The sequence below is a fragment of the Podarcis raffonei genome, chromosome 14, assembly GCF_027172205.1.
Source record: "Podarcis raffonei isolate rPodRaf1 chromosome 14, rPodRaf1.pri, whole genome shotgun sequence".
Lineage (NCBI taxonomy): Eukaryota > Metazoa > Chordata > Lepidosauria > Squamata > Lacertidae > Podarcis > Podarcis raffonei.
This window is the reverse complement of record NC_070615.1, coordinates 14,599,820-14,627,791: the sequence shown is the minus strand read 5'-3', so window position 1 is coordinate 14,627,791 and position 27,972 is coordinate 14,599,820. Positions and strand designations below refer to the sequence as shown.

At 43.1% G+C, this 27,972-nt stretch overlaps 1 protein-coding gene across 2 annotated transcripts; it reads right to left on the bottom strand.

Moving 5' to 3' along the window:
* Window positions 1-567: 567 nt before the first annotated feature.
* Window positions 568-26,383, bottom strand: GABPB1 (GA binding protein transcription factor subunit beta 1). 2 transcript variants are annotated; one of them, XM_053365135.1, is made up of 9 exons: window positions 26,012-26,383; window positions 17,736-17,843; window positions 16,449-16,616; window positions 15,562-15,756; window positions 14,407-14,554; window positions 13,891-14,004; window positions 11,493-11,678; window positions 9,226-9,341; window positions 568-3,089 (listed from the first exon to the last, which is right to left on the bottom strand). In XM_053365135.1, the coding sequence occupies exons 2-9, from the start codon at window positions 17,841-17,843 to the stop codon at window positions 2,937-2,939; spliced, it is 1,188 nt and encodes a 395-aa protein (XP_053221110.1). In that variant the 5' UTR covers window positions 26,012-26,383; the 3' UTR covers window positions 568-2,936. The 2 variants fall into 2 exon arrangements, with proteins under 2 accessions (XP_053221110.1, XP_053221111.1); XM_053365136.1 differs by lacking the exon at window positions 26,012-26,383 and having other exon boundaries at window positions 14,443-14,554.
* Between the last annotated feature and the right edge of the window lie 1,589 nt (window positions 26,384-27,972).

Sequence of the window (27,972 nt, the reverse complement as noted above, 5' to 3'; positions counted from 1 at the left end):
TGCAGCCATCAACACCACTGAATGTCTATTGTAACGTCTTCGTGTTCTTCTTTAAAAAGTAAACTGACACTTCACTTGTGGAAAAGATATTTAATTGTAAATAGAAAAAGTAGGCCAGAGTACAGTTTTAAGGGCAATTATTTTGTATAGGTCATCTAGATGATTTTATAAAGTTATACATTTTCATAAAAGCACTGAAACAGACACAGCAAAGCACAAATCAAATACAAAGTATACTCTGAAATAAAGGAGCTGCACAGTAGTTTGAAGTGTAACGCAATGTAGACTCAGTAATCTTTAAGGCAGTATGGTCTAAGTGAAGGTCTAAAAGCCACAGGTATCTGAATGTTGCTCTTGGTTCTGAAGCACTCTGGCTGGCTCTACTCTTGCAGCAGGGCGACGCGATAGAAAAGGCTGTACTGCCCGAGGAAGTCAGTCATTCCACTGTGTAAAAATAAATTTGAAAAAGCCTCCTGCAAGTAGAAAACTAGCACACAAGGCAGAAGGCTGGATCAGCACCATTCCCTCCAATGTGCTAGCTTTCTTCTTGCAAGTTTTCTATAATAATAAAAAAAGCACGAGGGAACATTAAAAAAATGACAGTCTCCACCTGCAACCAGAAGTGGTACAGTCTGTTCTACCTCTCATTCTTGCTGCATGTGTAAAGCAGACTTGAGTTGTGAGGTCCTTGGTATGTGAGATTACATCTATTTCCCCTTCAACCCCAGTTCCTGGGACCAAGTGCTGATTCCTTCCCAAGGTTGTGACAACACTCCGATATTCTCAAACGTAATAGTGATTTAGGGCTGCCACCTATTTCTTGGTATTACAAAGCTTCAAAAAGATACAGTGTTGTACACTGGAAGTGCTATGTATCTTTGAGGACCGCACAAATTCAAACATAATCCTAGCCATCAGAAATAACTGTAGGCAACAACAGTATCAACTCATCGTATATATTTATGTTGTTGCTCAACTGTAGATCTTAAGTGAAGAAATCCGAATTCAAAAGTTTCCCTTTGCAAGCTCCACTGAAACAAGCAACAGCAGAGATCGCAAGAGTGGTGGAGCAGAGGGAATGAAAGAATTTGCGGGCTTCACCTGTGTGGTTTCTACGGAAAGTGAATCCAAGCTGCTCAAGAGTTCCATCCTCTGCATTCTTGCGTTAATTTGAAGGGGCTTGCAGAGGAGAAGAGCCCTGCTATTGCACCCAGCGTTCCTATATTTCTTTATACTGTTATTACAAGAAAGTCACGGTCCTGAAAGACGAGAGCGGAGCGAGGAGAGGTTGCAGTGTGGGCAGCAGCTCTCGCTATGGTTCCAGTTTAACCTTTTCTCCTCCACTGCGCAACCTCTATGCTCTTGCTGAACCAGATAGGCAATAGCTCGAGTTCAGCTTGAGCCAAGTTCCTTCTGTGCCCGTGTTACACACAAATAAGTGAATTGCTATATGCTGTTGTAAATCTGGACTCCTTCCTGTCAAATAACTCCACCCTCTTGGGAAATTTGTGCAGCTCATGCGATACCACCTTTTGCTATAGAGACACCTGCATGCATAGATATCGTCAAATGTTTTCAATGAGCTCAGCTCGTTCGCGTTTGCTTTTGGTCGATAAGAATCATGTTATACTGTACAGCTCTGTGTCATTCACCTATAGATTCTTTAAAGTGGACTCTGCAACCCCTCTCCACCCATCGCAAAGAACAATCGCAGCCACCTTCTTTGTAATGCTTGGAAGTGAAGCAAAGTTAAGAGCCTGCAAAGTTAAGGTGGCAGCATAGGAGGAGAGGGAAAGTTAACTGGACTGCTTTGCAACTTGGTCTCCACCTGTGGATTTGTGGCCCAGATTTGCTAGACACGCTAGAAATGTGATTTCATGCTCCGCGTAGAATACATTTCAAATAATCCATATATTACATCAGCCTTCATGCCAACCTGGTGACCTCAGTATGTTTCTGAACTACAACTCCCATCAGCCCCAAGTAGCACAGTCAAGCTGGCTGGCAGTGATAGGAGTTGTGATCCAAAAACAATCCGAAGGCACCAGGTTGGCGTGAAGGCTGGTTTACATACAAACCTGTCTTGGTTTTCTTTCTCTTCTCTCAAGTTACATTTCATAAAGAAATGGGACTCGCATAAAACAACAACAAACCACCAGCTTGCTTCTGTCTCCCCACCCATGACCTATAGATTAGACATTTTTTCTCATAATTTTCGCTCTTCTTTCCTGAAAAATACTTCTGTAAGTTGTATGTAGAAATTATATATCTATATACCTATATATAGATATATATATAGATATAAACATGCAGCATATGTACAAACTGAAGAGTTTAAAAAATATCAGCTTCATATACATGTCAATCTACTTGAATATAACAGTAATTAAATATAAAAAATTACACTTTTTCTAAATAAAAAAGGGAGGGGCAGGGTTCAGAGACTCTGGACAACTACTTAAAGCTGTACAAAGGATTTCCATGAGGAGATGTATGAACTCAGAAGTCTAAGTTGCTAGCCTTCGGGACTGGTTCCATCACATAATTCATTTTCACACCGTCAGTTCAAATCAACAGTTATCACCCTTAAAACTGTTCTGTATTTCAGCAGTTTTGTACTAAAATCAAAAAGGTCTCAAAAACATTGCCTTTGCATGTTTGTGGATCCCTTCAAAAAGATTCAGCAACTAATTTTGGAACTGTAAAAAAACAACTATTTACAGTATTTCTTTTTAAATATTTTTTTTCTTTTTTGCACAAAATGTCTAAATTCTGAGTTTACTTATTATACAAGAAATTCACCAGAACTCATGGCTTAAGTCCAGTTTCAATCTTCTCTAGCATATAATCCCGGGGCTGCGGCTGATGCGACATGCAGGTCCAGATTGTACTGCTGTTTTCCAAAACTGGCTTGACAGAATGCTCGCTTCAACCATTCAGACAGCTTCTTTGTTAGTCTGGAGGCGGGTCATTGCCTCCAACTTCTGCCTATAGGCTTCTGCCTCCTGCTCTTTCTTGAGAAGCTGCTGGCGGTACTTCTGCGCTTCTCGATTTGCCTCATCCAGCTGCTTCTGTAAAGTTTCTCTTTCCTATTAAAACATAACACAGAAAGGTATAGGTAAATTGTGTGAAAAATGAATCAATGGCTGGTTTGCACTTGTTTGAAAGCGCCACTTCATTGTACCTGAAGAACAAATATACAGGAATTCTGGCATGTTCCTTGAGCTTATTCTTTAAAGTGGGGGGAGAGGGGAAATAGTTAATTTTAAAATATTCTACATAAGGGAACATGGTATCACAAAAAGTCAGACAATTTGACGTATGTGGCATTAAATATCGGAACAGGCTAGTTTTAAAAGATCCCTTATATAACCAATTGGCTAGCTGTTAACAAACATAGCCTTGCAATTAATTTTAGCAACAGAATATTTAAGTCTGGAGAAGAAGGAAGTTAATCTAGCTTTCCACTTAATAGTTTAACAGCTACTTTTAATTCTTCTGTTACAAATTCTCCTACAAACAGCTCTCCTTTTTTGAAATAATTTTTATTTGATTTTACAAGTTATAACAATACAAAATACATGTCCATATTTGGATATTTCACTGAATCTCTAGACTTCCCACCTCCCCCCACGTGTGCTATTATAAACCTTTTCAAATGCATATTATTTCATCATCCAAATATTATGTCTCTCCCCAAATTCTCTCCTGAGTTAGTGACCTACACAATTATTTTGTTACATCTACAGTGGTACCTTGGTTTTCGAACGGCTTGGCTCCCAAACAAATCGGCTCCCAGGGTTTAAGTTAATTTTATGAGAAAAATGGTTTTGGAAAACTGTTAAAAGGATATACACTGAAACTCAATTAGGGGGATTTGAGGAAGTCATTTAACAATTTTACTAAGATTTGTCTAAATATGGTTAAGATCTATGTTTGTCTGTCTGTTTGTTTGTTTAAATTTTTTTGGAAAATCAATTTAAAAATTTGAAGAAAAAACCCCAAACAAATCGGCTCCCAAATGACGCAAACCCGGAAGTGAGTGTTGCGGTTTGTGAATGTTTTTCAGAAGCCAAATGTCTGACGCGGCTTCCAATTGAGTGCAGGAAGCTCCTGAAACCAATCGGAAGCTGCACCTTCGTTTTTGAACTGTCTCCCAGAATGAATTAAATTCAAGAAACAAGGTACCACTGTATATAATAATAATAATTTATTATTTATACCCCGCCCATCTGGCTGGGTTTCCTCAGCCACTCTGGGCAGCTCCCAACAGAATATTAAACAGAATAAAACATCTTTATATGCCTATTCTCCAAGGAACTAAGGGCTGCATATGCCTGGTCCTATGTTCCTTCCATTTTTATCCTCCAATAACGTTGTAACACGGCAAATGGAGATGGATGTTAGAAGGACGACAGAGTGGAGAAAAGTGTAATTGCCTTTGAATCCCAAATCCTTAAATTCTATTCTATTCTATTCCTGAAATGTTGTGAAATCAATGGGATTAGCAAGGCCCATTCAGGCATTCTAACTCGTGTCTGTAGTCTCTAAGCTGTGTACAGAAAGGTTACAAAACGTACAATAAAGTCAAGCCAGTCAAAATCAAGAAAGCTTACTTAAAATGCCTGCCAAAATTAAACGCCAGAAGCTCAACAGGGAGCGTGGCCTGCCTGATCTCAGCCAGGCAGGAGTTCCACAAAATAATAATAATAATAATAATAATAATAATAATAATAATAATAATAATATTTATACCCCCGCCCATCTGGCTGGGCTCGCCAGCCACTCTGGGCGGCTTCCAAAAAAATATTAAAATACTGTAATACATCAAACATTAAAAGCTTCCCTAAACAGGGCTGCCTTCAGATGTCTTCTAAAAGTCTAGTAGTTGTTGTTCTCTTTGAGGTCTCCCAAGTTCCCACCGCCTTGCACAAGGATGTTGTGCACTACTACACTGCAATATCCGGCAACCAGAAAATTCATGACTCCTCTGCCTGCTGAGTCCCCCATCAGCTGGTTGCCCAATGATACCATCTAAGGGCTATTCTAACATGATAGTTAAAATATGCTGTTCTCTCATTGCGTTATCAAAACCACTATGCAATAGGTAACTAATGCCTGAATTTGATTTCTAAGGGTGCTATCTATTCCGTCCCTCACCCAAACCTCCTCTTTCCCTCCATTCTTTCCAGAGGAAAAGCAGTGGGAAGAGAGACTGAGACCAGGCATGAGACAAGTACTCCAAGTCTTGTTCTCCAAGTTGCAAACTAAAGGTGACTGACTTGGAAGATGCTCTTCTTCCTTTCATACCTTGACTTCTCCAAAGTGGCTCACAAGTAAAACTAGTTGCTAGCTTTGGCAGACAGGCCTGGGGATTGCAGGATCAATTCTGGTTTTTTTATTAGAACCCCGATATCTGTTGACTGATGCAAAAGACACACATTTGCAATTTAAGAATTTCAAGCCTAGGGATTTGCTCTGAGTACAGTGGTACCTCGGGTTACAGATGCTTTGGGTTACAAACTCCACTAACCAAGAAGTGGTTGTTCCAGGTTAAGAACTTTGCCCCAGGATAAGAACGGAAATTGAGCGCCAGCAGTGCAGCAGCAGCAGGAGGCCCCATTAGAAAAGTGCGCCTCAGGTTAAGAACCCGTTTCAGATTAAGAACAGACCTCTGGAACAAATTAAGTTCTTAACCCGAGGTACCACTGTACCAGAACTGCACTGAGCTCACTGCCATGTACCAGTCTGCCCATCTCATCCCCCAGGAAGCTCTAATCTGCCATTTCTCAGCAATTAGTGCTGGTACCCTGTCTTCTTTACTACATGTGCAGGGGAAGGAAATGTTGTGTCTGGAAACTGATTGGCAGCAGCCACTGAGAACCAGAGAGACAGCCATAGATGAAATTACAAGGGGAGAAGCAAGGCCAATATCTCAGAAGGCCAACTGCAGAGGATCTATGGACCAAGTGGGCTGCCTCCTGAACCAGGACACTATGCAAGGCATTTGAGAGACAGAAAACAGGGGCCAAATGGTAGGATAGTACTGCTGCAGGGTTTTGCACTAAAAATAATTCAGGCTTGATTCTCTTCCCACCGATGGCAAAATTATTTTTCCATTTCAACATGAAGATACAGCATTCACTTGTTACATCAGTCACACAAGGCAATTATTATGTGACGGTTTCCTGTGCAGTTGGATAACATAATGCTATTCCTTGCTAACATTCTTATTCTCTTGAAGAATACATCTGTCACAAATTTTTACTTTGGACTTTTATTCTAAGGCTGTTCCCCCTCCCACACAAGGCACTGCTCTTTAAATAGTGACTGGATTGACTGACTCCCCCCACCCTGCTTAATTTGACAAGTAATTCAACAAAGTCAAGTGTTGAGCTAACCCACCTATTCCATTTTCATTTGATGACAGAGAACAGTTTCATGGTCAAGAAAAAGCACTTGAGTTCAAAAGCAAAAGACATTTTCTCCATTCTACAAAATAGCCAGCTTGGAATTTTGGTGAAGCCAAATGACCAGCTCATGACATGCTGCGATCTTACATGAGCCCAAAGGCAGCATCTCCACCTTATTAAGAATAATTGCCTAGGAAATAGCTTTGTTCTGATCCTTACACAAGCAAAAGCCTCCCCCCCTCCTTTAAAGGATTCCATTTTTTTTTTTTTAAAAAAGTAAGCTAATTTCAGCCATGGTTTCCACTTCAATCACTAGGTAGTACAATATAAAAGGGACCAAGAAGGTCCATCTGTAAACACTGTTTTGTTGAAATGAAATAGCAGGGTAAAAAATAATAACCTTCCTCTTCTTCCTTCTGATGATATCCCTTTTTCCCTTACAGAATGATCCCAATCATACTTTCTGGGAAGTAAGCTTCATTAATCTTAACTTTATTTAGTCCCCGGTAAATATATTTGGGTCTGAGGCACAAGACCATCCTATCTACGGTTTGTGTTCCAAATTCTTTTCCTGTTACTGTCAATTTTTGCATCATCCAGTTGAGTTGTGCACCAGCACTCAAAAACTTACAATTCAGGTACCTGATAACTGTTGGTCAGCCTATTATTCTGATTGCTCAAAGGTCTCTTGCTCTCCAACAATTCTGCCCATTTGTTCTTGCTTAGACGTTCCTCCTTGAGGACAAATATGTGGTGAAATCCTTCCTCGGTACTCACTTTCCCTGGCGAACCTTTGTCTGAATATGTTAATCTGCATCCCTCACTAAAATGAAATCTAAATGCAGAGCTGCTCAGTGCCATCCGAAGTGGCCCTTGCTTTGCCATCCCTTCTCTCTTCAGATTGTCTTCACCACTGTCAAAACGTAGATTGCTTATAAAACTCTGTAAAGTACTCTGTACACTGATGGTAGCTTATAACTCTAAAAATAATAGTATATCTAAAGTATACTATGTATACCTAAAAGCAGAATGCCATTTTTCCCATAGTGAAGTGGGACACATGATTTGAGTGGGAGAACAAGAAGAAAATCAATAACAATTTTCTAAAGCAGGCATCTTCTCCTGTAGCAATGCAGAGCACCACAAGTAGAGGTTTATTTTACTTATTTTACTGAGTCTAGGAATGCTCCACCTCAATTAAACAGTCAAAATGTACCGTATTGGCCCGAATATAAGCCGCACCTGCAAATAAGCTGCACCTTCAAAATTCAGGGGGGTGGGAGAAAAAAGATATTCCCCCGTTCTCCCAGACTGCTTGGGGGCGGGGGTTGGCTGCCATCAAAGTAGTGCGGCTCCCCCACCCCCAGAACGGGGCAACGGCATGCAGCTTGCCCGCCACTCCCAAGGCTCCCCTGAGCCGCTGGGAAGAGGAAGGAAGGGGGGAGGTCGCCGGCAAAGGGGAGCGGTTCCGCCCCCCCCCCCAAGAGCAGCCCGGGAGCCTGGGGCAACGGCGCCCAGCCTGCCCACTGCTCCCAAACCTCCTCCCGGACTGCTCTCTGGGGGATGAGCCGCACTGGTGGCATAAGGTCACAAATATAAGCCACACTTTGACTTTTCACTGACAGAATTTGGGGGGAAAGTGGCTTATATTCAGGCCAATACGGTACCTTTCAAATGAAATCTAAATGGACAGCTGTATTCTTAATATCTAATTCATTCCTGTAGCATGACAACAGAGTCCATTATACATTCTCAGTGAGAAACTTTTTAATGAAAAGAAAATCAGGGTGATAATGTGTAAATAGACTGTTGATGGGTTTTTTATTGTAGGAATACATTTTTGCCTGTATCACAAAGAAAAGCAATAAAATTCTGCACTAAAGCCCAAACCTTGGAATGATGAAGGTATTTTATCCGACACCACAATATGAGGAGAAATAATGGAATTGAGATGATAACTAAACTTATTTACTGAATTTGCATTAAGCAACTTTTCAGACTGTATACAAGGAACAAAATCTTTATGATACATAATTTTGAAAATACAGTTACTTAACATTAACATCATCACAATTGTGATGTATGTAGACTTTTGACCACAAACAGGTAACGCTGCTGATATAAATGTACACACGGGTTTAAGAGTGGCCTCATTTTATACAAAATGTAAACAAGAAGAACTTCAGGGAGAAAATCTATGACATTTTATACCAAAACTTTAGTATACTATGCATAATAGTATATTTTAAGTTTGGTCGGATAATATCATCTTGGGGGGGGGGGAATCTAAATAAAATATTTCTTCTTGGCTTCTCCATTTACACCAAATCTTTGTTTGTTATTGAAAAAATGCTATTATATTTAAGACCATCAAACCACATGCAATGGGACATTTATATTAAACACTTCTAACAAACATATCAGATACAGAAAGGTAGCCGTGTTGGTCTGCCATAGTCAAAACAAAACAAAAATTTCCTTCCAGTAGCACCTTAAAGACCAACTAAGTTAGTTCTTGGTATGAGCTTTCGTGTGCATGCACACTTCTTCAGATACACTGAAACAGTAGGATCTGGCTACTTCTGTTTCAGTGTATCTGAAGAAGTGTGCATGCACATGAAAGCTCATACCAAGAACTAACTTAGTTGGTCTTTAAGGTGCTACTGGAAGGAAAAATATATCAGAGACAAATGCATAATGCAGTTATAAATACCTTATTTTGTGGTAATACAAAAGAAGTATTAAGCAAGATGAAAATAAACACTCAGTTTAGAAAATTTGAATAAAACAACTCAGCTAACAGATTCCTTACTTCTATTTCTGCAGACTCCACCCGATTTTCAACTATCTCAATACACTGTCTCTTGACTGGAGGCTCTTCACTGATCACCGTTTCTTCAGCAATGTCAGTCGCTGGTACTGTAAGGACTTGAATTAAAATACATTTGTATCAGAAATATGGAGATTACACAAGCTACATTCAGGTAAAAGAACCCCTGGAGGTTAAGTTGAGGCAAAGGCAACTATGGGGTGCGGTGCTCATCTGCTTTTCAGGCTGAGGGAGCCGGCGTTTGTCCATGGACAGCTTTGCAGGTCATGGGCCAGCATGACTAAACCGCTACTGGCGCACGGAGGACAGTGACGAGTGCCAGAGCGCATGGAAATGCCGTTTAAATTCAGATGCTTTGCTAAACCACAATAGATTTGAGTGATTCCTTGAGCACTCCTTCATTCTGAGATAGAGATAGAGAGAAGCATTGCAGAGCAGACTGAGCTAAAGAAACATCTTGTGAGCTTTTAAGCAAGAGCCTTGGGGGAAGCCGGCTGGGGAGATGGAGAGCTGTTTCTCAAAGCTCTCTTTGGTGATGTGCTTGGCCATATTTGAGTCAGCCTGCTTGGCAATTTTTAGTCAGCTTGCTGTAGCGACTTGTAGCTATTTGCAGGAGAGACTGACAGTGAGGGCTAACTGGTGCTCTGAACTCTGTTTCTCAGAGAGCTTGGAGATACAGTGGTACCTTGGGTTAAGAACTTAATTCCAGAGATCCGTTCTTAACCTGACACGGTTCTTAACCCGAAGCGTGCTTTTGCTAATGGGGCCTCCTGCTGACGCTGCACTGCTGGCATGCGATTTCCGTTCTTATCCTGGGGCAAAGTTCTTAACCTGGAGCAACCACTTCCTGGTTAGCGGAGTTTGTAACCCGAAGCATCTGTAACTCGAGGTACCACTGTACCTCAGTTTTCGAATGTTTCCGTTGACCAGGGGTCGACAAACTACGGTCTGCGGGCCGGATCCGGCCCAATTGCCCTCTGGATCCGGCCCGCAAATGGTTCTGCAATCGCCGCTTGGATCGGCATGATCACCATTTTTTCCCATGGGGGGGCATTTTTTTGTGACCCCTCCCCAAACTACAACTCCCAGCATGCTCTGAGGTTGCTCAGACTTCCACAACACTGGCCAATCTGAAGCCTTAGCAACCTCAGGCCTTCCCTCCATTGGCTGGTTTGACGCGAGACGGCGGCCAATGGCGACCCTTCCCGAGACTCGCTGCTCCAATCAGGGTGAGGTGCAGGGAAGGGCGCCTTGTTGATGTCTAGCTCCAAGAAGGGAGAAGAAGCGAAGGGGCAGGAAGAAGCGGGAGCAGAGAGCCTGCGAGGAGAGAGGAGGAAGACTCTTCTGTGCTGCTCGGTGGTGGCACATTAGCAGCATGGTCATGGACACCCTGGGGTAGGGGCCCTTCCCGGCGGGGTGGCTGCGCCCCCTCTGTGCAAGTTGAGACCCAGCACCGGCGGGGCGCCCCCTCCCCAGCCCAACCTAGCCCTCTCTGTCTGAATGCAGTGAGTGTAGGTATCTCAGCTGCACTGTCTCTGAGGGAGGGAGGCAAGACATGTGCGTGCCCGGTCCAGCCCGCCACAAATTTTGAGGGACAGTGAACTGGCCCCCCCGTAGAAAAAGTTTGCTGACCCCTGCCGTTGACGAACATTTTGGTTTGCAAATGCTGTAAACCCGGAAGTAAATGTTTTCAAATGCGCCTCGGAAGTCAAACAGGAAACACGGCTTCCTTATTCAGTTTTCCGTTTTGAAGCTTCCGTACTGAGTTTTCGAACGTTTTGGAATACGAACGTTCTTACGGAACGGATTACTTTTGAAAACCAAGTCACTGTATTTGAGCCAGCCTACTGTAGCGATTTCTTGCCCCTGCAAGAGGCAGGGAAGAACTGACTGAGGTACAGTTAGCAAGGGCTGCACACACAATATTGTGCTTTTTTAAATACCACACACACAATCTGCGATAAACTGCAAGGTCGTTTTTTTAAAAAACGGCTATCATGATTTGATCTATTATTTGTTATCAGACTATATATTGATTTATAGCACACCCCTAATGTTAAATACTTGCTAGTTGCTCCCTTAAAAGCTACTTTTTTCCTGAGCCATTTGTATTCCCATTTTGCCCCTTCAAAAATAAATTGTGGCCTCGAGTGACTATTGAGTTGAATGCAAAAACTAAACAAAAATATTTATATGCATTGTTCAGAAGAGGATTTGAAGTCCTCATTTTACATTTCCTTTCAGCTCACCTTGTTGCCCGTCTGGCATGGTCACAATAATGGGCTGACCCATTCCACTAGTTGGAATGGAATGGAGGTTTCCAAGCTGAATCCCATCAGTTACTATGGTAATAACCTGTTGACCTCCGGAACTGACAACTTGCTGAATTGCACCATCCACAGATTCTGCAGTCACTACTTCTTCTGTAGCCACAACTGTTAAATAATAAAAAGTAATCAGGAGGTTTATCGACAAACTTGCTTTTAAAAAGTTAAATACCTACCGTTTGCAGAAACCATTCTGCTGGCCTTTATTATTTATTAGATTTATTAAATCCTATTAGCTTTCTTACAAATACAACTTGCACTATGGCTGTGATGTTATGGGAAGGGGCTGTAGATCTGAGATAGAACATCTGCTTTGTGTGTAGAGGTTCCCAGGTTCAATTCCCAGCATCCCCTGGGAAAGCCTCCTGCCTGAAACACTGGAGAAATCCTGTGCGTTAGTGTAGACAATGCTGAGCTAGATGGATCAATGGTCTTACTCATATAAAGCAGCTTCCTATGTTCCTTCTGTTGTAATAGACAGTTAAAGGTAAAGGTAAAGGTACCCCTGCCCGTATGGGCCAGTCGTGTCTGACTCTAGGGTTGTGCGCCCATCTCACTTAAGAGGCCGGGGGCCAGCGCTGTCCGGAGACTCTTCCGGGTCACGTGGCCAGCGTGACAAAGCTGCTCTGGCGAGCCAGCACCAGCTCAGCACACGGAAACGCTGTTTACCTTCCCGCTATAAAGCGGTACCTATTTATCTACTTGCACTTAAGGGTGCTTTCGAACTGCTAGGTGGGCAGGAGCTGGGACCGAAAGACGGGAGCTCACCCCGCCGCGGGGATTCGAACCGCCGACCATGCGATCGGCAAGCCCTAGGTGCTGAGGTTTTACCCACAGCGCCACCCGCGTCCCTAATAGACATTTACTGACTCACAATTGCATGAAAGGGTTAACCTGAGCTCAGGTTGCAAGTGGGTGTGGCTTAGCAGGTTTTCAGCTCCCTGCTCACAGTCATTTTTTCTTTGTGCTTCCTGGAATAAGCAAGGAGCCATGCGGCTTCAGCTCCCAACTCCAAGAAAAACCAAGTGAACTGAATCTCTCAAAAATGAAATTTTATAGCCTGTATCTTTGCTAACCCAAAAATTGCATGATCCTTTTTGTGAGGAAACCAAGTGCTTTCCTTTATGGCATTTGGAAGCTTTTTTCATCTTTATTTTGCTTGTTTGTTGTAACTTCTGGAAACTGTGTATAAAATCTTCAATTATTTGGAAAGTCAAGTGTCTGTGATTTATTCTAGCCTAAGTATTTTTGTGGGGAACATTTATTTAAAGGTGGATGAGGGCAGATGCAAATCTAACCAAGGTTTAATGTTCTAGGAGCAAGTGTCACTGTGCTTAACTCAGTTAAGAGAGAGTAAGGTATCTCTCTTCCAAACCTTTCTCTCCAACACCTTTGTGTGAAGAAAGGGCTGAGAAAGGCTCTTTTGGGGGCTTTCCCCCTTCATCACACTTTATACTTACAGCTAACTTCAGTGCAGGAGCAGCTAAAGCACTCTTTCATATACAAGGCATGCCCAAGTTTTGTAAAACCATCATGTCAGTACCAAAATATAATAAAAATGACCGCAATTTGGGCTACGAGGGGGGCGAAGACGAAAGATGGAGATTACAGTTTTCTAAACCTGAATGCCTAGCACAATTGATACAAGGAAATACATTTATTTGCTGTTTCATATTAGTACCTGACATAAAGCAAACTGGATTTACTAGTATAAAAATGTTTTGGCATTTCTCAATGGGGAGAAAGTTGGAGTTCGAAACCTGGGTAACCTTATTATACTGAAAAATTCAAATTTCAATATTTAGAAATTATTTTAACACTCAGCATTAAACAAAATCCTGTTTCTGGGTACATTAGTCTCAAACTAACATTGGCCATACTACCTTTTTTAGGTTTTAACAGGAGAAAGATCATTAATAGCCAATGCTGAACCACAAAAAGCAGCAATTTGAGCAGCTACATTTACATTCAAGCTTATATTAAAATCAGCTTTGAAGTTCACAAAAGATGGGATGTACACCAGAAGGCTCTCTATCAAAATCTAGAGCATGCTTTATGTCAGAAAGATCAGACATCAAATACAATGGAGACGCAAGCCAGAAGCTTTCATCTTTGCCATTAATTGCAATCCTATTTATAATGATTTTCCTGCTCAAATAGTGATTGCCATTATTGCCTTCATAGAAATGGAAATTATTATAAGAAGGTTAAATTTTTTCAGGATTTTGCAAAGGAGATGAAATTTTGTCCGTTTTCTTTCTTTTAAATAAGTAAATAACAATGTGAGTCCCTGTTCTAACATCCAAATATTATTCCTCACCTGGCGTTTCTGAAGAGTTGGACAATGGAGCTGAAGCTTCTGCTAAGGCAGCCAAAGTTGCTAGTACTGAAGTTGAGGAATTACCGAACTGGACAGCAGACACTCCTGTATCATCTACAAGGAGATAATACAAAAGTCAAACCACAAACGACGTCAGCAGGTTGCATAAATATTCCTTTCAAATGTAATGTGCAAAGACATCATCTTGTCTGCAAATCCAGAGCCTGACACGTGCTTGAATAACTCATACACAAGCAAGCTTCCCATCCATTTTAGTAGCTGACTTAGTTTCCTGTACACATTCTACTGGAACGAATGGGGACAACAAAAGAGGGTGATTCCAAAGCCAGACTTTAAGCAATTAAAAAAGTCTTTACCACAACCTGAACTGGGGGGTGATGGAAAAAACTAAAGGGCAAATGATGCACTTGCTGAAACCTTACCATTATTTTATTCCTAAGCATTTTGCTTAACATGGTGAACAAACCATTCCCAACCCCCTGTACACCTGAATACCTGATGTATATGATGTATTTGCAGAAGATACCAGACCTGTTAGGTTCACTACCCCGCCAGGTCCAATGATGAACTGAGGCGTTGCTGCATGTATCGTCACAGTGTCGGGACTTTCTGGGTTTGTGTTGATTTGGTTCTGCATTGCAATCTATGACAGAACAGGCAACAAGAACATCTTATTTCCACTTTCATCGGGGAGGGGGAAACCATCACACTGAGATTTTGTATAGTTATTGTACTACTGTATTTTGATAATTTATTCTTTTTTAAAGAAAATGTGAACTGCTTTTAAATTGCCCTGGGACCTTAGAATGAAAGGCAGATAATGAATTAAGAGGAGGAGGAGGAATAAGAGGAGGAGGTGTCAGTATAGTTCACCGCAAACAAAGGAGACATTTAGAAATGCAATTGATACCTAAACTCAGGTAAATTCAAATAACTTTGTGGACATGCACCAGACTAACGTTAGGTAGAATGAATATGGTGAGAACATCAGCATCAGTAAAGGCAAGATGACCAAGGGGATGAAGTGGCTAAAAAGGTAAAGGGACCCCTGACAATTAAGTCCAGCCACGAACGACTCTGGGGTTGCGGCCTTCATCTCGCTTTAAAGGCCAAGGGAGCTGGCGTTTGTCCACTTCCGCAGACAGTTTTTCCGGGTCATGTGGCCAGCATGACTAAGCCGCTTCTGGCAAAACCAGAGCAGTGCACAGAAACACCGTTTACCTTCCCGCCAGAGCGATACCTATTTATCTACTTGCACTGCGGTGCTTTCGAACTGCTAGGTTGGCAGGAGCAGGGACCGAACAACAGGAGCTCACCCCGTTGCGGAGATTCGAACCGCCGACCATCTGATCAGCAAGCCAAAGCAGCACAGTGGTTTAACCCACAGTGCCACCTGCTGTGATAGAAGAAGTGGCTATCAGTCAACAAACAGACCGGTTGGAGGGTGTAATGCTTCTGAATATCAGTTGCTGAAAACCACGGGGGGCGAGGAGAATACTCATTTGCTCAGCTCCTGCTTAAGGTTTCCCACAGGCATCTGGGGGCCATGGTGAGAATGCTGGACTAGATGGGCCATTGGCCTAATCTAGCAGGCTCTTACATTCTTACAGAGGTCCAGGAAAGACTTTGTTGAAGACGGTTGTGAGTTACCTGTAATATTTCTGCCAGGTCTTCAAACCCATTGTCCACAGCGATGTCAAATGCTGTTTTGCAAAATTTACTTTGCGTATGGACATCTGCTCCATATTTTACTAAGAGTTCCACTACTTCTTGGTGATTGTGTTCTGTAGCCCAATGAAGAGCAGTCATCTTCAGCATGTCCTTTGCATTTACGTCAGCGCCATGCTACAAATAAAACAAAAACCCCCAAACGACTTCAAATTTCCATCAAGAGTTGAAAAACTGAAAGACACAGCCCATTTAATAGTTATTTCCAGTCCTGCAGCCTTCTACAGTATTTGCCATTTCATGGTCAGTAACAATCAAGCAAAGCATACACAACATGGACTTTTTAAAAAATGACAATAAATATAGTCACTTGTTAACTAAAACGTACCATCTCTGTACAAACAATGTACCATTGTTGCTTATGGCTCGGTGCAATATGTGGAAAACAGCATGCATGCTTTCCACTGAAGTAGCTTAATGGCGCAGCACAGAATTTAAATGTGTTAAATCCCCAGCTTTTCCAGATAGGGCAGGGAAAACTTACTGAAACTTTGGCCCAAGTCAGTGAGCTAGATGGACCAATGGCCTGATTTAGTGCAAGGCAGTTTGCTCTGTGTCTGTACATCCCATCCTCCAACCCTATGGCTTTGGTGGGGGGCAGAGGGAGAGGGGCTCCAAAGTGGAGAACCCGAAACCCCAGCTTGCACAAGGAGCAACCCTTGTGGCACACTTTGAGACCAAGCAATATTTTTAGAAGGCTTCTTTGCATGCCACTGATAATGAAAAGTCACATTCGCATCAACTAGCAAATGAGCATTTTCCAGCTTCTGAACAGTTATCACAAAATGTGCATATATCTATATATTTACCTTAAGTAACACTTCTACTATGCTTGCATGGCCTTCAGAAGCTGCCATATGTAATGGAGTTCTGTCCACTTTGGTCCTGGCATCCCGACTTACACCCGCTCGAAGCAACACTTCGGTGGTAGAATAGTGCCCATATTGTGCTGCTAGATGAAGAGGAGACGTTCCCAACTGCAACACAATATATAGCACAGTTAACAAACAAACAAACAAACAAACAAACATCAGGCTAAGAATTAACTTCCATCTATCTTCTAGTTGTGAACACACAGAATATTTATACTCTTCTAATTTAATGGCATGCCTTCCTTGACATATTTAATTCTGAGTGCCATGAATTATTATTTTTTTAAGTGCATAAATGATTTAGGGTGAGGTTTTCTTGTTTGTTTGTTTAGGGGCGATGTTTTCTACAAGTTCCTGCAATCCTGTAGAAATACTGCTGGAAGAGGCTGCTATCATTAAACTCACACAGATTGGTTAGCTCTGCTTAACTTTTGATGTTGAAGTGACTAATCTTTGCCCTGCTTACTCATATAGTTACTCCTACATTTCACGATTCATAAGTATCCAGTCCAATACATAGACAATCAGTCAGAAGACTACATTTTCTAAATTACTATTTGTGCTTTTTTCTTGCTTTGAACAAATGGTTTTTTTAAAATAATAATAATAATAATAATAATAATAATAATAATAATAATAATAGGGCTGTAGTATTGCAGTCAGACAATTAATACCACCATCATTACTGGCTGAGCTGGTCAAGATACCCTAGAGTGTTGAAGAACTCCAGGACAGTGGTCATGGAGAAGTTGAATATTCATACTGAAGCTGCCCGTACTGGGCTGGTTTGGAACTTCATGGTCTTTAGGAGGAATTCAAGATTATGCTGTTGAACATTCTGCTAGCACAAGCATTCCAGCTTGTTCATTCCAGCTTGCCTCCCCCTGTGTGCTGTTCTCGGGATTCTCCTGATTCCCACCCCCCAAATCAATTTTAGGGGGCACAAGGAGGTGGGGAGAGAGGGCATAGCCCTGTTTCACAAACAGAAGTCCTTGCATGGGTTTCCACTGGTGGGACTCATAAGTTGAATCCCACCCTTTAGGTCAATGTCATACCAACATGAAATTGAGCAGGACCTGCTCTCGTCACACAATTTGGATCCAGATGTAATACACATATTTCAAATGTCACTAATCCAGTGATTCTCTCAGAAATATATACAAAAGACCAACAGAAAAGCAAAACACGCAATTCAAACAAACAAATAAAATATGGTTTCGTTACCCAGTCTGTAGTAAAAGGTGCACCATTGGCCATCAAAATGCGAACTTCGTCATCTTGTCCTGCTCGTGCAGCTTCTAAAAGCTTCTTTCCCAAATCTACCAGGGACATCTGGTGAAAGATTTCAGATGAAAAAGAATTACCGTAAGGTTCATTCAACATGCCAGTTATGAAATAAATGGACATATATAAAAAAATGTGGCAGGTATCATTGAAAAATTCTTGAAAACAGAGATGCAGGCTGAATAGATGGTGCCTGTTGTGTTGGCACAAACAAATCCTGTCTTAAGAAGCTGAGACAAGCAGTCTTGGAATCTTTTAGCTATAGAAGAAAGGGGATGATCCTTTCTACCCGGGTTTTGTGGTGAGTTGATGGTGGCTTTTAATTACCGTACTATTTTGGGAGGTGTTTATCCTAATTGCTATTTTTATCCCTTTGTTGGGTTTTTAATATATTTTTACTCTAAATTGCTTTGAGTGGTTTTGGGGTAAGGTTTTTTGGAAAAAGAGTTTTTAAATGTTTAAAACATTTAATATACTTTTCTTTTAAAAAAAAACCATACATAGCAGCTTAGAATGAAAACATGGTTTAAAACAAAATTGATCAGATCCAAAGGAATGAAATTAACTAAGAATATCAAAGAAATCCTAAACTTACTTAGGGCAAAGTCCAACTAAACTCATAAAAGATTTATTTTCAAGTAAATATGCATTGTATTTGGCTTCATAAATGCTATAAAAACAACAATAATAGCATGCCTACTCCAAACTCTCTCATATGCAAATTAAATGTAAGGAGTTATAACTGTGAGCAAAATCATGGGAGTGGTGTTTCTAGGACTAAGGCAAAATGGTGAAGCTCCCTTGTTATTTTTTCTACTGGATGCTGCATGTTTAAGTAATCTTGTTATATTTATAGTACTGAAATGTGGTTTTTGGTATGTTGTTATATTTGCTATTGTTTGGCTATGTTATTGTGAAATTGTTTTTGTAGCGCTTGTTTGAAATGTACTCCTGTTGTAAGCTGCTTTGAGCAGGATTTTTTGCGGGAAAGCGGCATACACATAAAATGAATGAATGAAGGTTACACACTGTCCTAAAGAACAGAAAAAAATCTAATGCAGGCATAGGTAAACTTGGCCCTCCAGATGTTTTGGGACTACAACTCCCATCATCCCTAGCTAACAGGACCAGTGGTCAGGGATGATGGGACTTGTAGTCTCAAAACATCTGGAGGGCCGAGTTTGCCTATGCCTGTCCTAATGCAATACCAGAAATAAACCCAACTTCCACTAATCACTGACAAAATTATCATTATGCCGAGAGCACTCAACTTTTGTTTCTCCTTCCATCAGATTCAAGTTACTGTCCAGCTACAATCAGGTACAAAATTAAACGACAGTAAGGCCAGTTGAACCAACTGAAGTTTTAGGAACTTCCATTGCTCTTGATCATTCAGAGGCACCTCATCATTAAGGTTCATAGAAGCTTGGGATGCTCCTTAACTGCGCTAATCATGAGCCATGTGCACCCACCCAAGCCACTGCTTTTAGGGCCAGCTGCTACCATCATCACCATAGCCAACTGGTGCAAAAAAAGCAGCTGGTGAGGCTTCTTCAGAGCCCCCAAAGCCCCGGATTGCCACTGCTGCTGCTTACATAGGTAAAGATAAAGGGACCCCTGACCATTAGGTCCAGTCGTGGCCGACTCTGGGGTTGCGGCGCTCATCTCGCTTTATTGGCCGAGGGAGCCGGCATACAGCTTCCGGGTCATGTGGCCAGCATGACTAAGCCGCTTCTGGCGAACCAGAGCAGCACACGGAAACGCCGTTTACCTTCCCGCTGCAGCGGTACCTATTTATCTACCGTATTTTTTGCATCATAACACTCACTTTTTTCCTCCTAGAAAGTAAGGGGAAATGTCTGTGCGTGTTATGGAGGGAATGCCTACGGGTGGCATGCCTACGGATTTTCCTCCTCTAAAAACTACGTGCGTGTTATGGTCGGGTGCGTGTTATAGAGCGCAAAATACGGTACTTGCACTTTGACGTGCTTTCGAACTGCTAGGTGGGCAGGAGCAGGGACCGAGCAACGGGAGCTCACCCCGTCACAGGAATTTGAACCGCCGACCTTCTGATCGGCAAGTCCTAGGCTCTGTGGTTTAACCCACAGCGCCACCTGCGTCCCGCTGCTAACATCATAACATAATTTCAAAAGGCAAACTGGGAAGGAGGTGGGTTCCCATCTCAAGTGGAGCAATGTCTTGTGCCGGTTCGGCTCCTGAATATTGAGACAGTTGCAGTGACAAGGAGAGCTGAATTTTCACTTCCGGGTTGGCGCCATTGTTTAATGGCGGATTCCCTCCGAGCTCCGGAGGGAATCGGCTCCGTAGCGTCTGGGTCTGGCCACTGCGGCGAAGCGGGGACCCTTAAAATCACAGGCGCGGATGCCTGTGAACACAGAGACTCGGCGGGCACCATTTGCGCCCCCCCAATCCGCGCCGGAGCCTTTTTAAAGGCTTCGGAACGGAGGCAGGGTGAGGCGTGGTGCTGAGAGTACTCCCTCGCCTACGGAGTGAAGCCGCAAGCCATAGACAGAGAGCGCCAACTTCTTCCAAGACCGACTGGACTCTAAAATATAAACCCGTGAGTAATACGGAGATTGGAACGTTAAAAAACTTAATTCTGGATTTGGAACGAGCGGGAAGGGGCTAAAAAGGAAGTCACCCCCCCCCCTCTTTGTAAACAATTTAAAGCAAAGGACTGGGCAACTAAGGTCGAGAGAACCTGTTTTTTAGTGAAAAGATCTTGATTTCACGGTTTTGACACTATAAGGATTTACTGGAGGATAAAAAGAATTTGGGGACTGAAATTTCACCCCCCCCCCGAGACCCGGGAACGTCCTAAGAGAAAGTCTGTTGCATGGAAGATTTTGACAGCTGTCAAGAGAGCTGCGAGTCAGCTAGTTGCCAGCTGGAAAAAGAGAACATTGTTTCTGCTGTTTTTGTTGTTTTATTTGAAAATAACGAGGGCTGATACAAATTAACTGGACTTTTGGTTTTGAGCTGAAAGGAATATTAAGGAACTAAAATCCCCCTAGAGGGGTAATAGGGATACTACATTACAAAAATGGCTGGAGTACGTAAATTTCAAGCAGAACTGGATAGAACACTCGCTCTCTTGGGAAACTTGAAAGATGAATATAATGTTATGTCTACAAAGATATCACTACTACACTGGACAGTGAACAACAGTTTTGAGCCTGATAAGGACTTGAAACAGGAAGCCTACTTAACTGAACAAGTAAATGAAACTGAAAGTGCAGAAATGATGGAGCAAGGTGCTGTCTTTGAAGAAAATGAAGGAGAAGCAGGAGATGTGCAGGAGTTAAAGGAGAGTTACAATATGAGGCCTGACATGATGATAAAAAAGGACAATAAAAATTGGATGTGGAAAGCCTGGTCTGAATGGGAGATTATAAATCTGCGGAAGGTGAAAGCTGGAGCCTTGGGGACATCTGGATCTGTAAGAAATTTGAAACAAGAGTTGGAGCCCCCCATAGGCTTTGCGTTCAAGTATGGAAGACTGGCTGGAAGCAACAAGGATTCTGCTGGGCCGGAGCCCCTCCGAGACTTGGGGTTTAACATTAAGGACCATCAAAGAGACCGGCAGAAAGGAACTGAGAGAGATAAAAGGGCCTCGGACGTGAGGTCTCCAGGCTAAATAAATAACATAAAGACTGATGGACATTGGTTGGGGACTGGAACCGGGAAAAAGGGCGGGTGGAGGTTGGGAATCCAAAGGGTACATAAGGATAATTTGTTTTTCTTTTCATTTTTAATTAGTGGTAAGGAAATTGGGTAAATCGTGGAAGGGAAATTTTGGTCGACTTTAGGAAAAAGGTTTAAGAACAATTAATGAGGTATAAGTATTGATGTGTGTTTTTAATAAGGTAAAATTGGTTTCTTCTTTTTTAAATTAATTGAAAATAAGATTGTAAAAAATAAATGGAGGAAATGGAAAAAAGAAGCAAAGTAAAATAATGGTATGTTAGAATAAATGTATAAATTAAGGTAAAGAAATAAGTTAAGAACTTGCTGAACTGATAATTTAAATTGGAATACAAGAAGGGGAGGTGTGAGGAGGTCTGAGAAATAAGGTTAAGAACAATAAGTATGAATAATTTTATGTGTTTCTTTTCTATTTTTTCTTTTTTTGTTGTTTAATTTTGTTATGTATTTTTGTATCTTTCTTTTGTTTTGTTTATTTTTTGCTCTTGTTTAATTCTTGAAAATGCTAATAAATATTTAATAAAAAAAAAAAGGAGAGCTGAATTTTACTGAATTTTGTACATCACCTTGAAACCTGTGTATGGAAGGTTAAATAATGACAACCATGATAAATTATTATTCTAATGGGTGCAAAGTTTGAGGCCTTTTCTTTCCAATTCAGATCGATTGGCTGTCGTAAATTACTTAATACCTCAAAGCTAGGCCACAATTAGTGAAACTGTGCTTGAAAACTGTCTGGAAGTTTAAGCTGAAACGAAATGCAGTGATGGAGCATGTTACAGTGGCCCTCCAACATCTACATTAGCCACTATAATAATCCAAGCACAAAGGTGAATTTATTTACAAAGTCACGAATGGTTTCAGCCCTATGTACTTTAGAGGCTCCTGTCCTTGATCCCAGGGCAATCACCATTCCGTTCCATGAAACCTCATTCCCTTGCAGACTTTCCTGCATTCTTTCAAAACAGCCTAACTTTGAGAGCTGGATTTAGATAACCAGGGTAGCAGCTGTAAATGCAGTAGAGAGGTTGGCATGATTTTGTGTATATATTTGCTTTGTTATTGTATGCATGCATTCCCCCCCTTAAATTGTGACCTACATCAGCAGAGAGGAAGCAGACTGGAAATCCTAATAAGCCTTAACCCCGATTCCTCTTCTCACAGTAGTCAATAGCTAATATCTGATTTTGCTAGTGAATAATCGGGGACTAAATTCTAATTGACTTTATTAGAATTAGTCTTTTGTTACAGATAATCAAAAGAAGTGGTTTGGGGCCATCTAGTGGAGAACTGCCACCTTACCAAATTATGTTATAACTGTATCGTATCATATTATATTAACACCATAGCAACTGACAAGATTCTTCACCTCCATAACTGACCATTTTAAATGTACATGATTTTGTCTATGGAATTGGATTAGTAATTTTGTTTTATTCAACAGCTTTTTTAGACTTATCACAGAATATGGTCCCTCTCTTTAATTTGTATACTGTATTAATTTATGTCAACTTTTAGTATCTACGGTTCTTGTGAGTTCAAAAGTAGCCTTTAGTTTACATTCTTCAGAGCAGACTACACAGAACTGGAAGCATAACACACTGGAACAGACTTCTCTATGTACTTAAATGCTGTCTATGCACTTCTTACAACGTAGTCTACAGAGTTCTTGCCTATAATTTGTGCATAATACAAGAACATATTCCCCCATGTGAAAGAATTCATAAGCTAAATTTGACAAAAGTCAGTACTGCCTGGCACTAAGAGTATATGAAACAGAATCTTTTATCTCATTGAAAATATTAAATCTAGGAGCGTAACATCAGCATCAAGAGCATATGAGAAACTACTTATTATCCTGTTTGGCGATGTGCAGTCTATGAGCTACTTATAAGAAACCTGTAGCCATTCAAAGCAGCTTTCAAATAGCCACAGCCTATATACGAGATTCCTTAAGCTGTGGAAGTGGATTTTATATCACAGACAAGGAACAAGAATATGATGGGGAAATTGTAAAAGTGTAGTATGTGAATTTGGAGGGAGGGGTGGAGGGGGAGTCCAAACTCATGGGTACACAGCACCATCCCCAAACACGTGCCTGGAATTCTAAAAAGCATATGGAATCCGTTGCCTTGTTCCTTCAAAAAGCAAGGATTTTTCCATCTGCAAAATAAATGGGCATGAACCTGCATGGACCGTTCTGTGTCTCCTGCAAGAGGCATAGCTCACCTAAGCAAAGCTACCTGAAACCCTTTTAAATGCTAAGGCAAAGAGTTAAACCTAGGTCTGTTTGTATGCCAAGTTGTCTGGATCCCAACTCCGGTTTGTTTGTTTGTTTAAGATATGGTATATCTATGGCAATAGAACAATTATTTTGAGAATAGTTTGTGTTTTCATCAACAGCCATGTTACTTTGGCCTTGTAAGGAAGGGCACAAAAGCTACAAACCTGCAAGCAAGGTCCTGGTTGGGGGCTGGCAGAAAAGAAATGGGGTGCTCCATGTCTCCAGCAACCTGTGCTAGGAGTGGAGGAGCTGGCTTTTCTCTTCTGGAAGCCCACTTGCTTTCTGTGCTGGGCACAGAGGAGCAGTATTTCCTTTGCCGCCTCTGCCAGCCCACACATTCACTTGGGTGCAATTTCATGCACTCACCTGCATGCAATTCTTTGTCTCCCGTGGCGACCAGGCAGGCACTTAAATATAAGGCTGGTGTTGCTTAAGTGCTACAATTAGCACACATTTTAAAAGATTTTTTTAAAGATGATACGCGTTTCTTGTTTTGGCAGTGTGATGGTGCCAACAGATGGAATTCATTACAACTACGGTACTCCCTGAGCTATAACTGTCCTAGTTATAACTCATCAGAAATTATCCATCAGGCTTGAATGGATTCGCTGCTTTGCTTTCCTGTTATCCTTAATAAAAGCAGACATCAGCTTCAATTCAGATTAAGAACTTTATTTTAAGGTTTCAAAGTACCGAGCAAACACTGGCCTTACTCCAGATGAATACATCAGGTTTAAAACATCATTCATTGTTCGCTGTGTTTCATCGTAGCGATCAGCACAAATGGAGTGAATACGCAGCTCAGATACAAGATACGGAAACAAACATGTCACTTCAGAATGAGAGATTTCTACAAAATTACAGGAAAGATCCAATGGTAATTTTAAATGCTTTTACACCACTTCAGGGAGCGGTGGCATCTGGCAGGGCTCAATGGGAAGAGGAAGGCTACTCTTCTTATGCAGCAGTCACTGTATACAATGCTTTTTTTCTTAAAAAAATGTTTAGCGGTACTCTCATTTTCCTACTCATATTGAAATACTGACTCTCAATGATGACATAGATTCACAAAATGTTTAGGGGTATGCGTACCCCCAGAAAAAAAACACTGACTGTATCAACATCATTTGCCCCATGGAACAGAGGCAAATTCATCCTAAGAGGCAGAACCAGGGGGATGTCCAAAAAATGAAACTCCAAGGCGACTAGATGTTATGTTTTGTTGGCCATTCCCCAAAACAGCCACCCATTTGCCCTCGGGAGTGTTTGAATCCACTACTCAAAAAGGTACGAGGACTTTTGTCACACAGCGGGAAGCCCGCTTGCTCCAGAGGAGACCAAAGGACGAGAGAGTGGATCTTGAGCAGCCCGATCCCAAGCGCATATCTACTCAAACAGAGCCACCGGCTGCCTTCAATGGGGCTCGCTCCCCAGGACTGGAGTCTTACTCCCGAGTAAGCGCGCGCCCGGACTTCACGCACGCTTACGCACAACCCAACGTTCCCTGGGGTGGGTGTGTTTAACGAGCCCGGGTTCCCAAGCAACAGGCGCACCGGCGGGCCCAAGGCCACGACGGGGCCGCCCAGAGAGGCGCTCCCTTCTCAGCAGGAGCAAACCCTGCCTCAAAATGCAACCCGCGTCGGGCGGGAAGGGCAGGCCTCCCCGCTCAGAGTCAGCTCCCCGGGGCCAAGGCTTCTTTAGCCCAAACGCGCGGAACAGCGCATGCTCGAGAATAAACACGGGTCGGGATTCGAAGGAACGTGTGAACGGCAGTAAAACGCGAGTGTGGGCGCGAAGGGCAGTCTCTCGCGCGCCTCAGCTTCGGCCAAGGCCTCGCTCGCCAGCTCGCCCCGTCTCCTGCCTCTGCCCTCACGCAGGGAGGCTCGGCTTCCCGCCGGCTCCATTTCCCTCAGGCGGAGCCCCCCTCAGCGCCAGATCCCCGGAAGGCCTCTCCCGTCCCCGCTTTTCCCCGACAGGAAATCCTGGCTGGGTTGGGCGCTTGAAGGGAGCGGAGGGAGCCGCGGTAAGCGCCGGGTTCCGGGGGAAGTGGAATTATTTTTTACCAGCGAAGAAGAGATCAACTTCCACATCCGGTAACAAGGGCCCTATACAAAAAGGCGCAGACTGACCTGGAAAAGCTTGGCCGGCCCGGCCATTGGAGGTGGGGGGAAAGGAAGGGAAGAGGAAGGGAGCAGGCCTCGCTTACCGTGCTGCCCGCGCCCGGCCGCCGCCGCCCACGAGCACGACGAGCAGGGGCGCCCAAGGCCGCCGCCGCTTCTCATAGGCGCCCAAAAGCCCCACAAAAAAGTCCCCGCGCGCGCTCGGCGGAAGGACACAGGCGGCCGCTCTGGTGAGGAGCGAGGAAGGAGGAGAGGCCCGAGGGGGCGGGGGAGCCAGCGTCGAGGACCCACTTTGGCCGCGCTGAGGCGCCTCTCCTGAGGAATACCCTCCCCTTGTGGAAACGGGGAGGGGGCCGCGCCCCCGAGCTTGCGAACCGGAGGGGGCGCTTTGGCCCTCATCGGGGCGCGGGATTATTTTACCGCACAAACGGTCGGTGGACAAAAGAGGGGGGAAGCGGCGGAGGGATACGGCCGTCGGAGGAGGCGCACGGCGCACGCGCAGAGGCCGGAAGAAGGGAGGGGGAGACGAGGCGAGAAAGGGAGCCGCCATCTTCTGCCGTTGGGGGTTTTCTTTTCCCGCCTGAACGGGGGTGGGGACGGGCTCAGTAGAGGAGGCGTGTTTAGGCTCCTCAACAGGCGCTTTACTGAGGGCGTTAGGTCTTTTTCAGCTCTAGGATAGTAAGTCAAGAGGTGCCAGCGAGGAGTTGTAATGTTCAGGTTGCAGTCCCATGCCACCTACCTAGGAGTAGCTTCGTAGATCTTCCTTCTGAGCAGACACGTGTAGGCGTGGACCGTGAGTTCGCAGTGAGATCCTGTGCAAACCTCAATATATTTCAGTGTGTTTCGTTTCCAGGGCAACGTATAGGAGAGTAAAAAATTTAAAAAGGCAAGCTTGTGCTCGGTGCAGTATGGCTTACTCGCAAGTAGGTTTGCATAGGATTGTAGGTGAAAGAAATCCACTTCATAAACTTACCTTAGAAAATAAGTAGGGTAGCTCTGTTGGGCAGTGTGCGCAGCCATGCATTTCAAGCAAAGCACACCCCCCCAAAAAAAAAAATCATGGGAAAAGTTTGCACGCACACACACTGAAATTCCCAATACCTTTAATAACTTGCCAGAATTCTTCGACGGAGGCTGTAGTGTGCTTTGGATGTATGGTGTGTGCACAGCCTTACTGTAATTAGGGAAAATCCAAAAAAGGAATAGTGGGCTAATACCGTTACTAAAGGTAAAGGTACCCCTGCCCGTACGGGCCAGTCTTGCCAGACTCTAGGGTTGTGCGCTCATCTCACTCTAGAGGGCGGGAGCCAGCACTGTCCGCAGACACTTCCGGGTCACGTGGCCAGCGTGACAAAGCTGCTCTTGCGAGCCAGCACAGCACACACGGAAACGCTGTTTACCTTGCCGCTAGTAAGCGGTCCCTATTTATCTACTTGCACCTGGGGGTGCTTTAGAACTGCTAGGTTGGCAGGCGCTGGGAGCGAGCAGCGGGAGCGCACCCCGCCGCGGGGATTCGAACCGCTGACCATGCGATCGGCAAGTCCTAGGCGCTGAGGTTTTACCCACAGCACCACCCACGTCCCTAGTACTACCGTTACTAGGACCCCACAAAATGAGCAGTCTTCATCAAGCCTGGTGAATGGGGTGGGGAGCATTGTATGTGTGTTTTATGAAGAAACCATGCCCTGTCAATTCACTGCAATCGTTGTGCTCTGGGCAGCTTAGAACAAACCATGTTTCAAAATATATTGTAAATTTAATAAAATATACTTTGTATTTACTAAGTTTCCTATAAGATTCAGAGTGCTTTATGTTGGGCACATGACAGCTTCCACTGTGCTTTGTAACTGAACAGAATATTCCTGCAGGGTCAGTAGTGAATGCAGGCTGCAAGCCAAGTGCAGATAGACTCCCAGAAATGAGGAGCCTTTCTACTTCTTTCTGATCTCATAACATATCTGCTGGTATCTTGATTCCAGGCCTATGAACATGTTTTTGTGAAGCGATTCTTGCAGTACCATCAGCAAAGCTGTGCTTTCATTGTTCA

What these genes read in the sequence shown, in the direction of transcription:
- GABPB1 (XM_053365135.1), bottom strand. Translation starts at nt 17,843, where the DNA reads ATGTCCCTGGTAGATTTGGGAAAGAAGCTTTTAGAAGCTGCACGAGCA. An exon ending in TAGTAGAAGTGTTACTTAAG is followed by an intron (nt 15,757 to 16,448) that starts GTAAATATATAG and finishes TTTTATTTGTAG; the next exon opens with CATGGCGCTGACGTAAATGC. An exon ending in ACCTGGCAGAAATATTACAG is followed by an intron (nt 14,555 to 15,561) that starts GTAACTCACAAC and finishes GTTCTGTCATAG; the next exon opens with ATTGCAATGCAGAACCAAAT.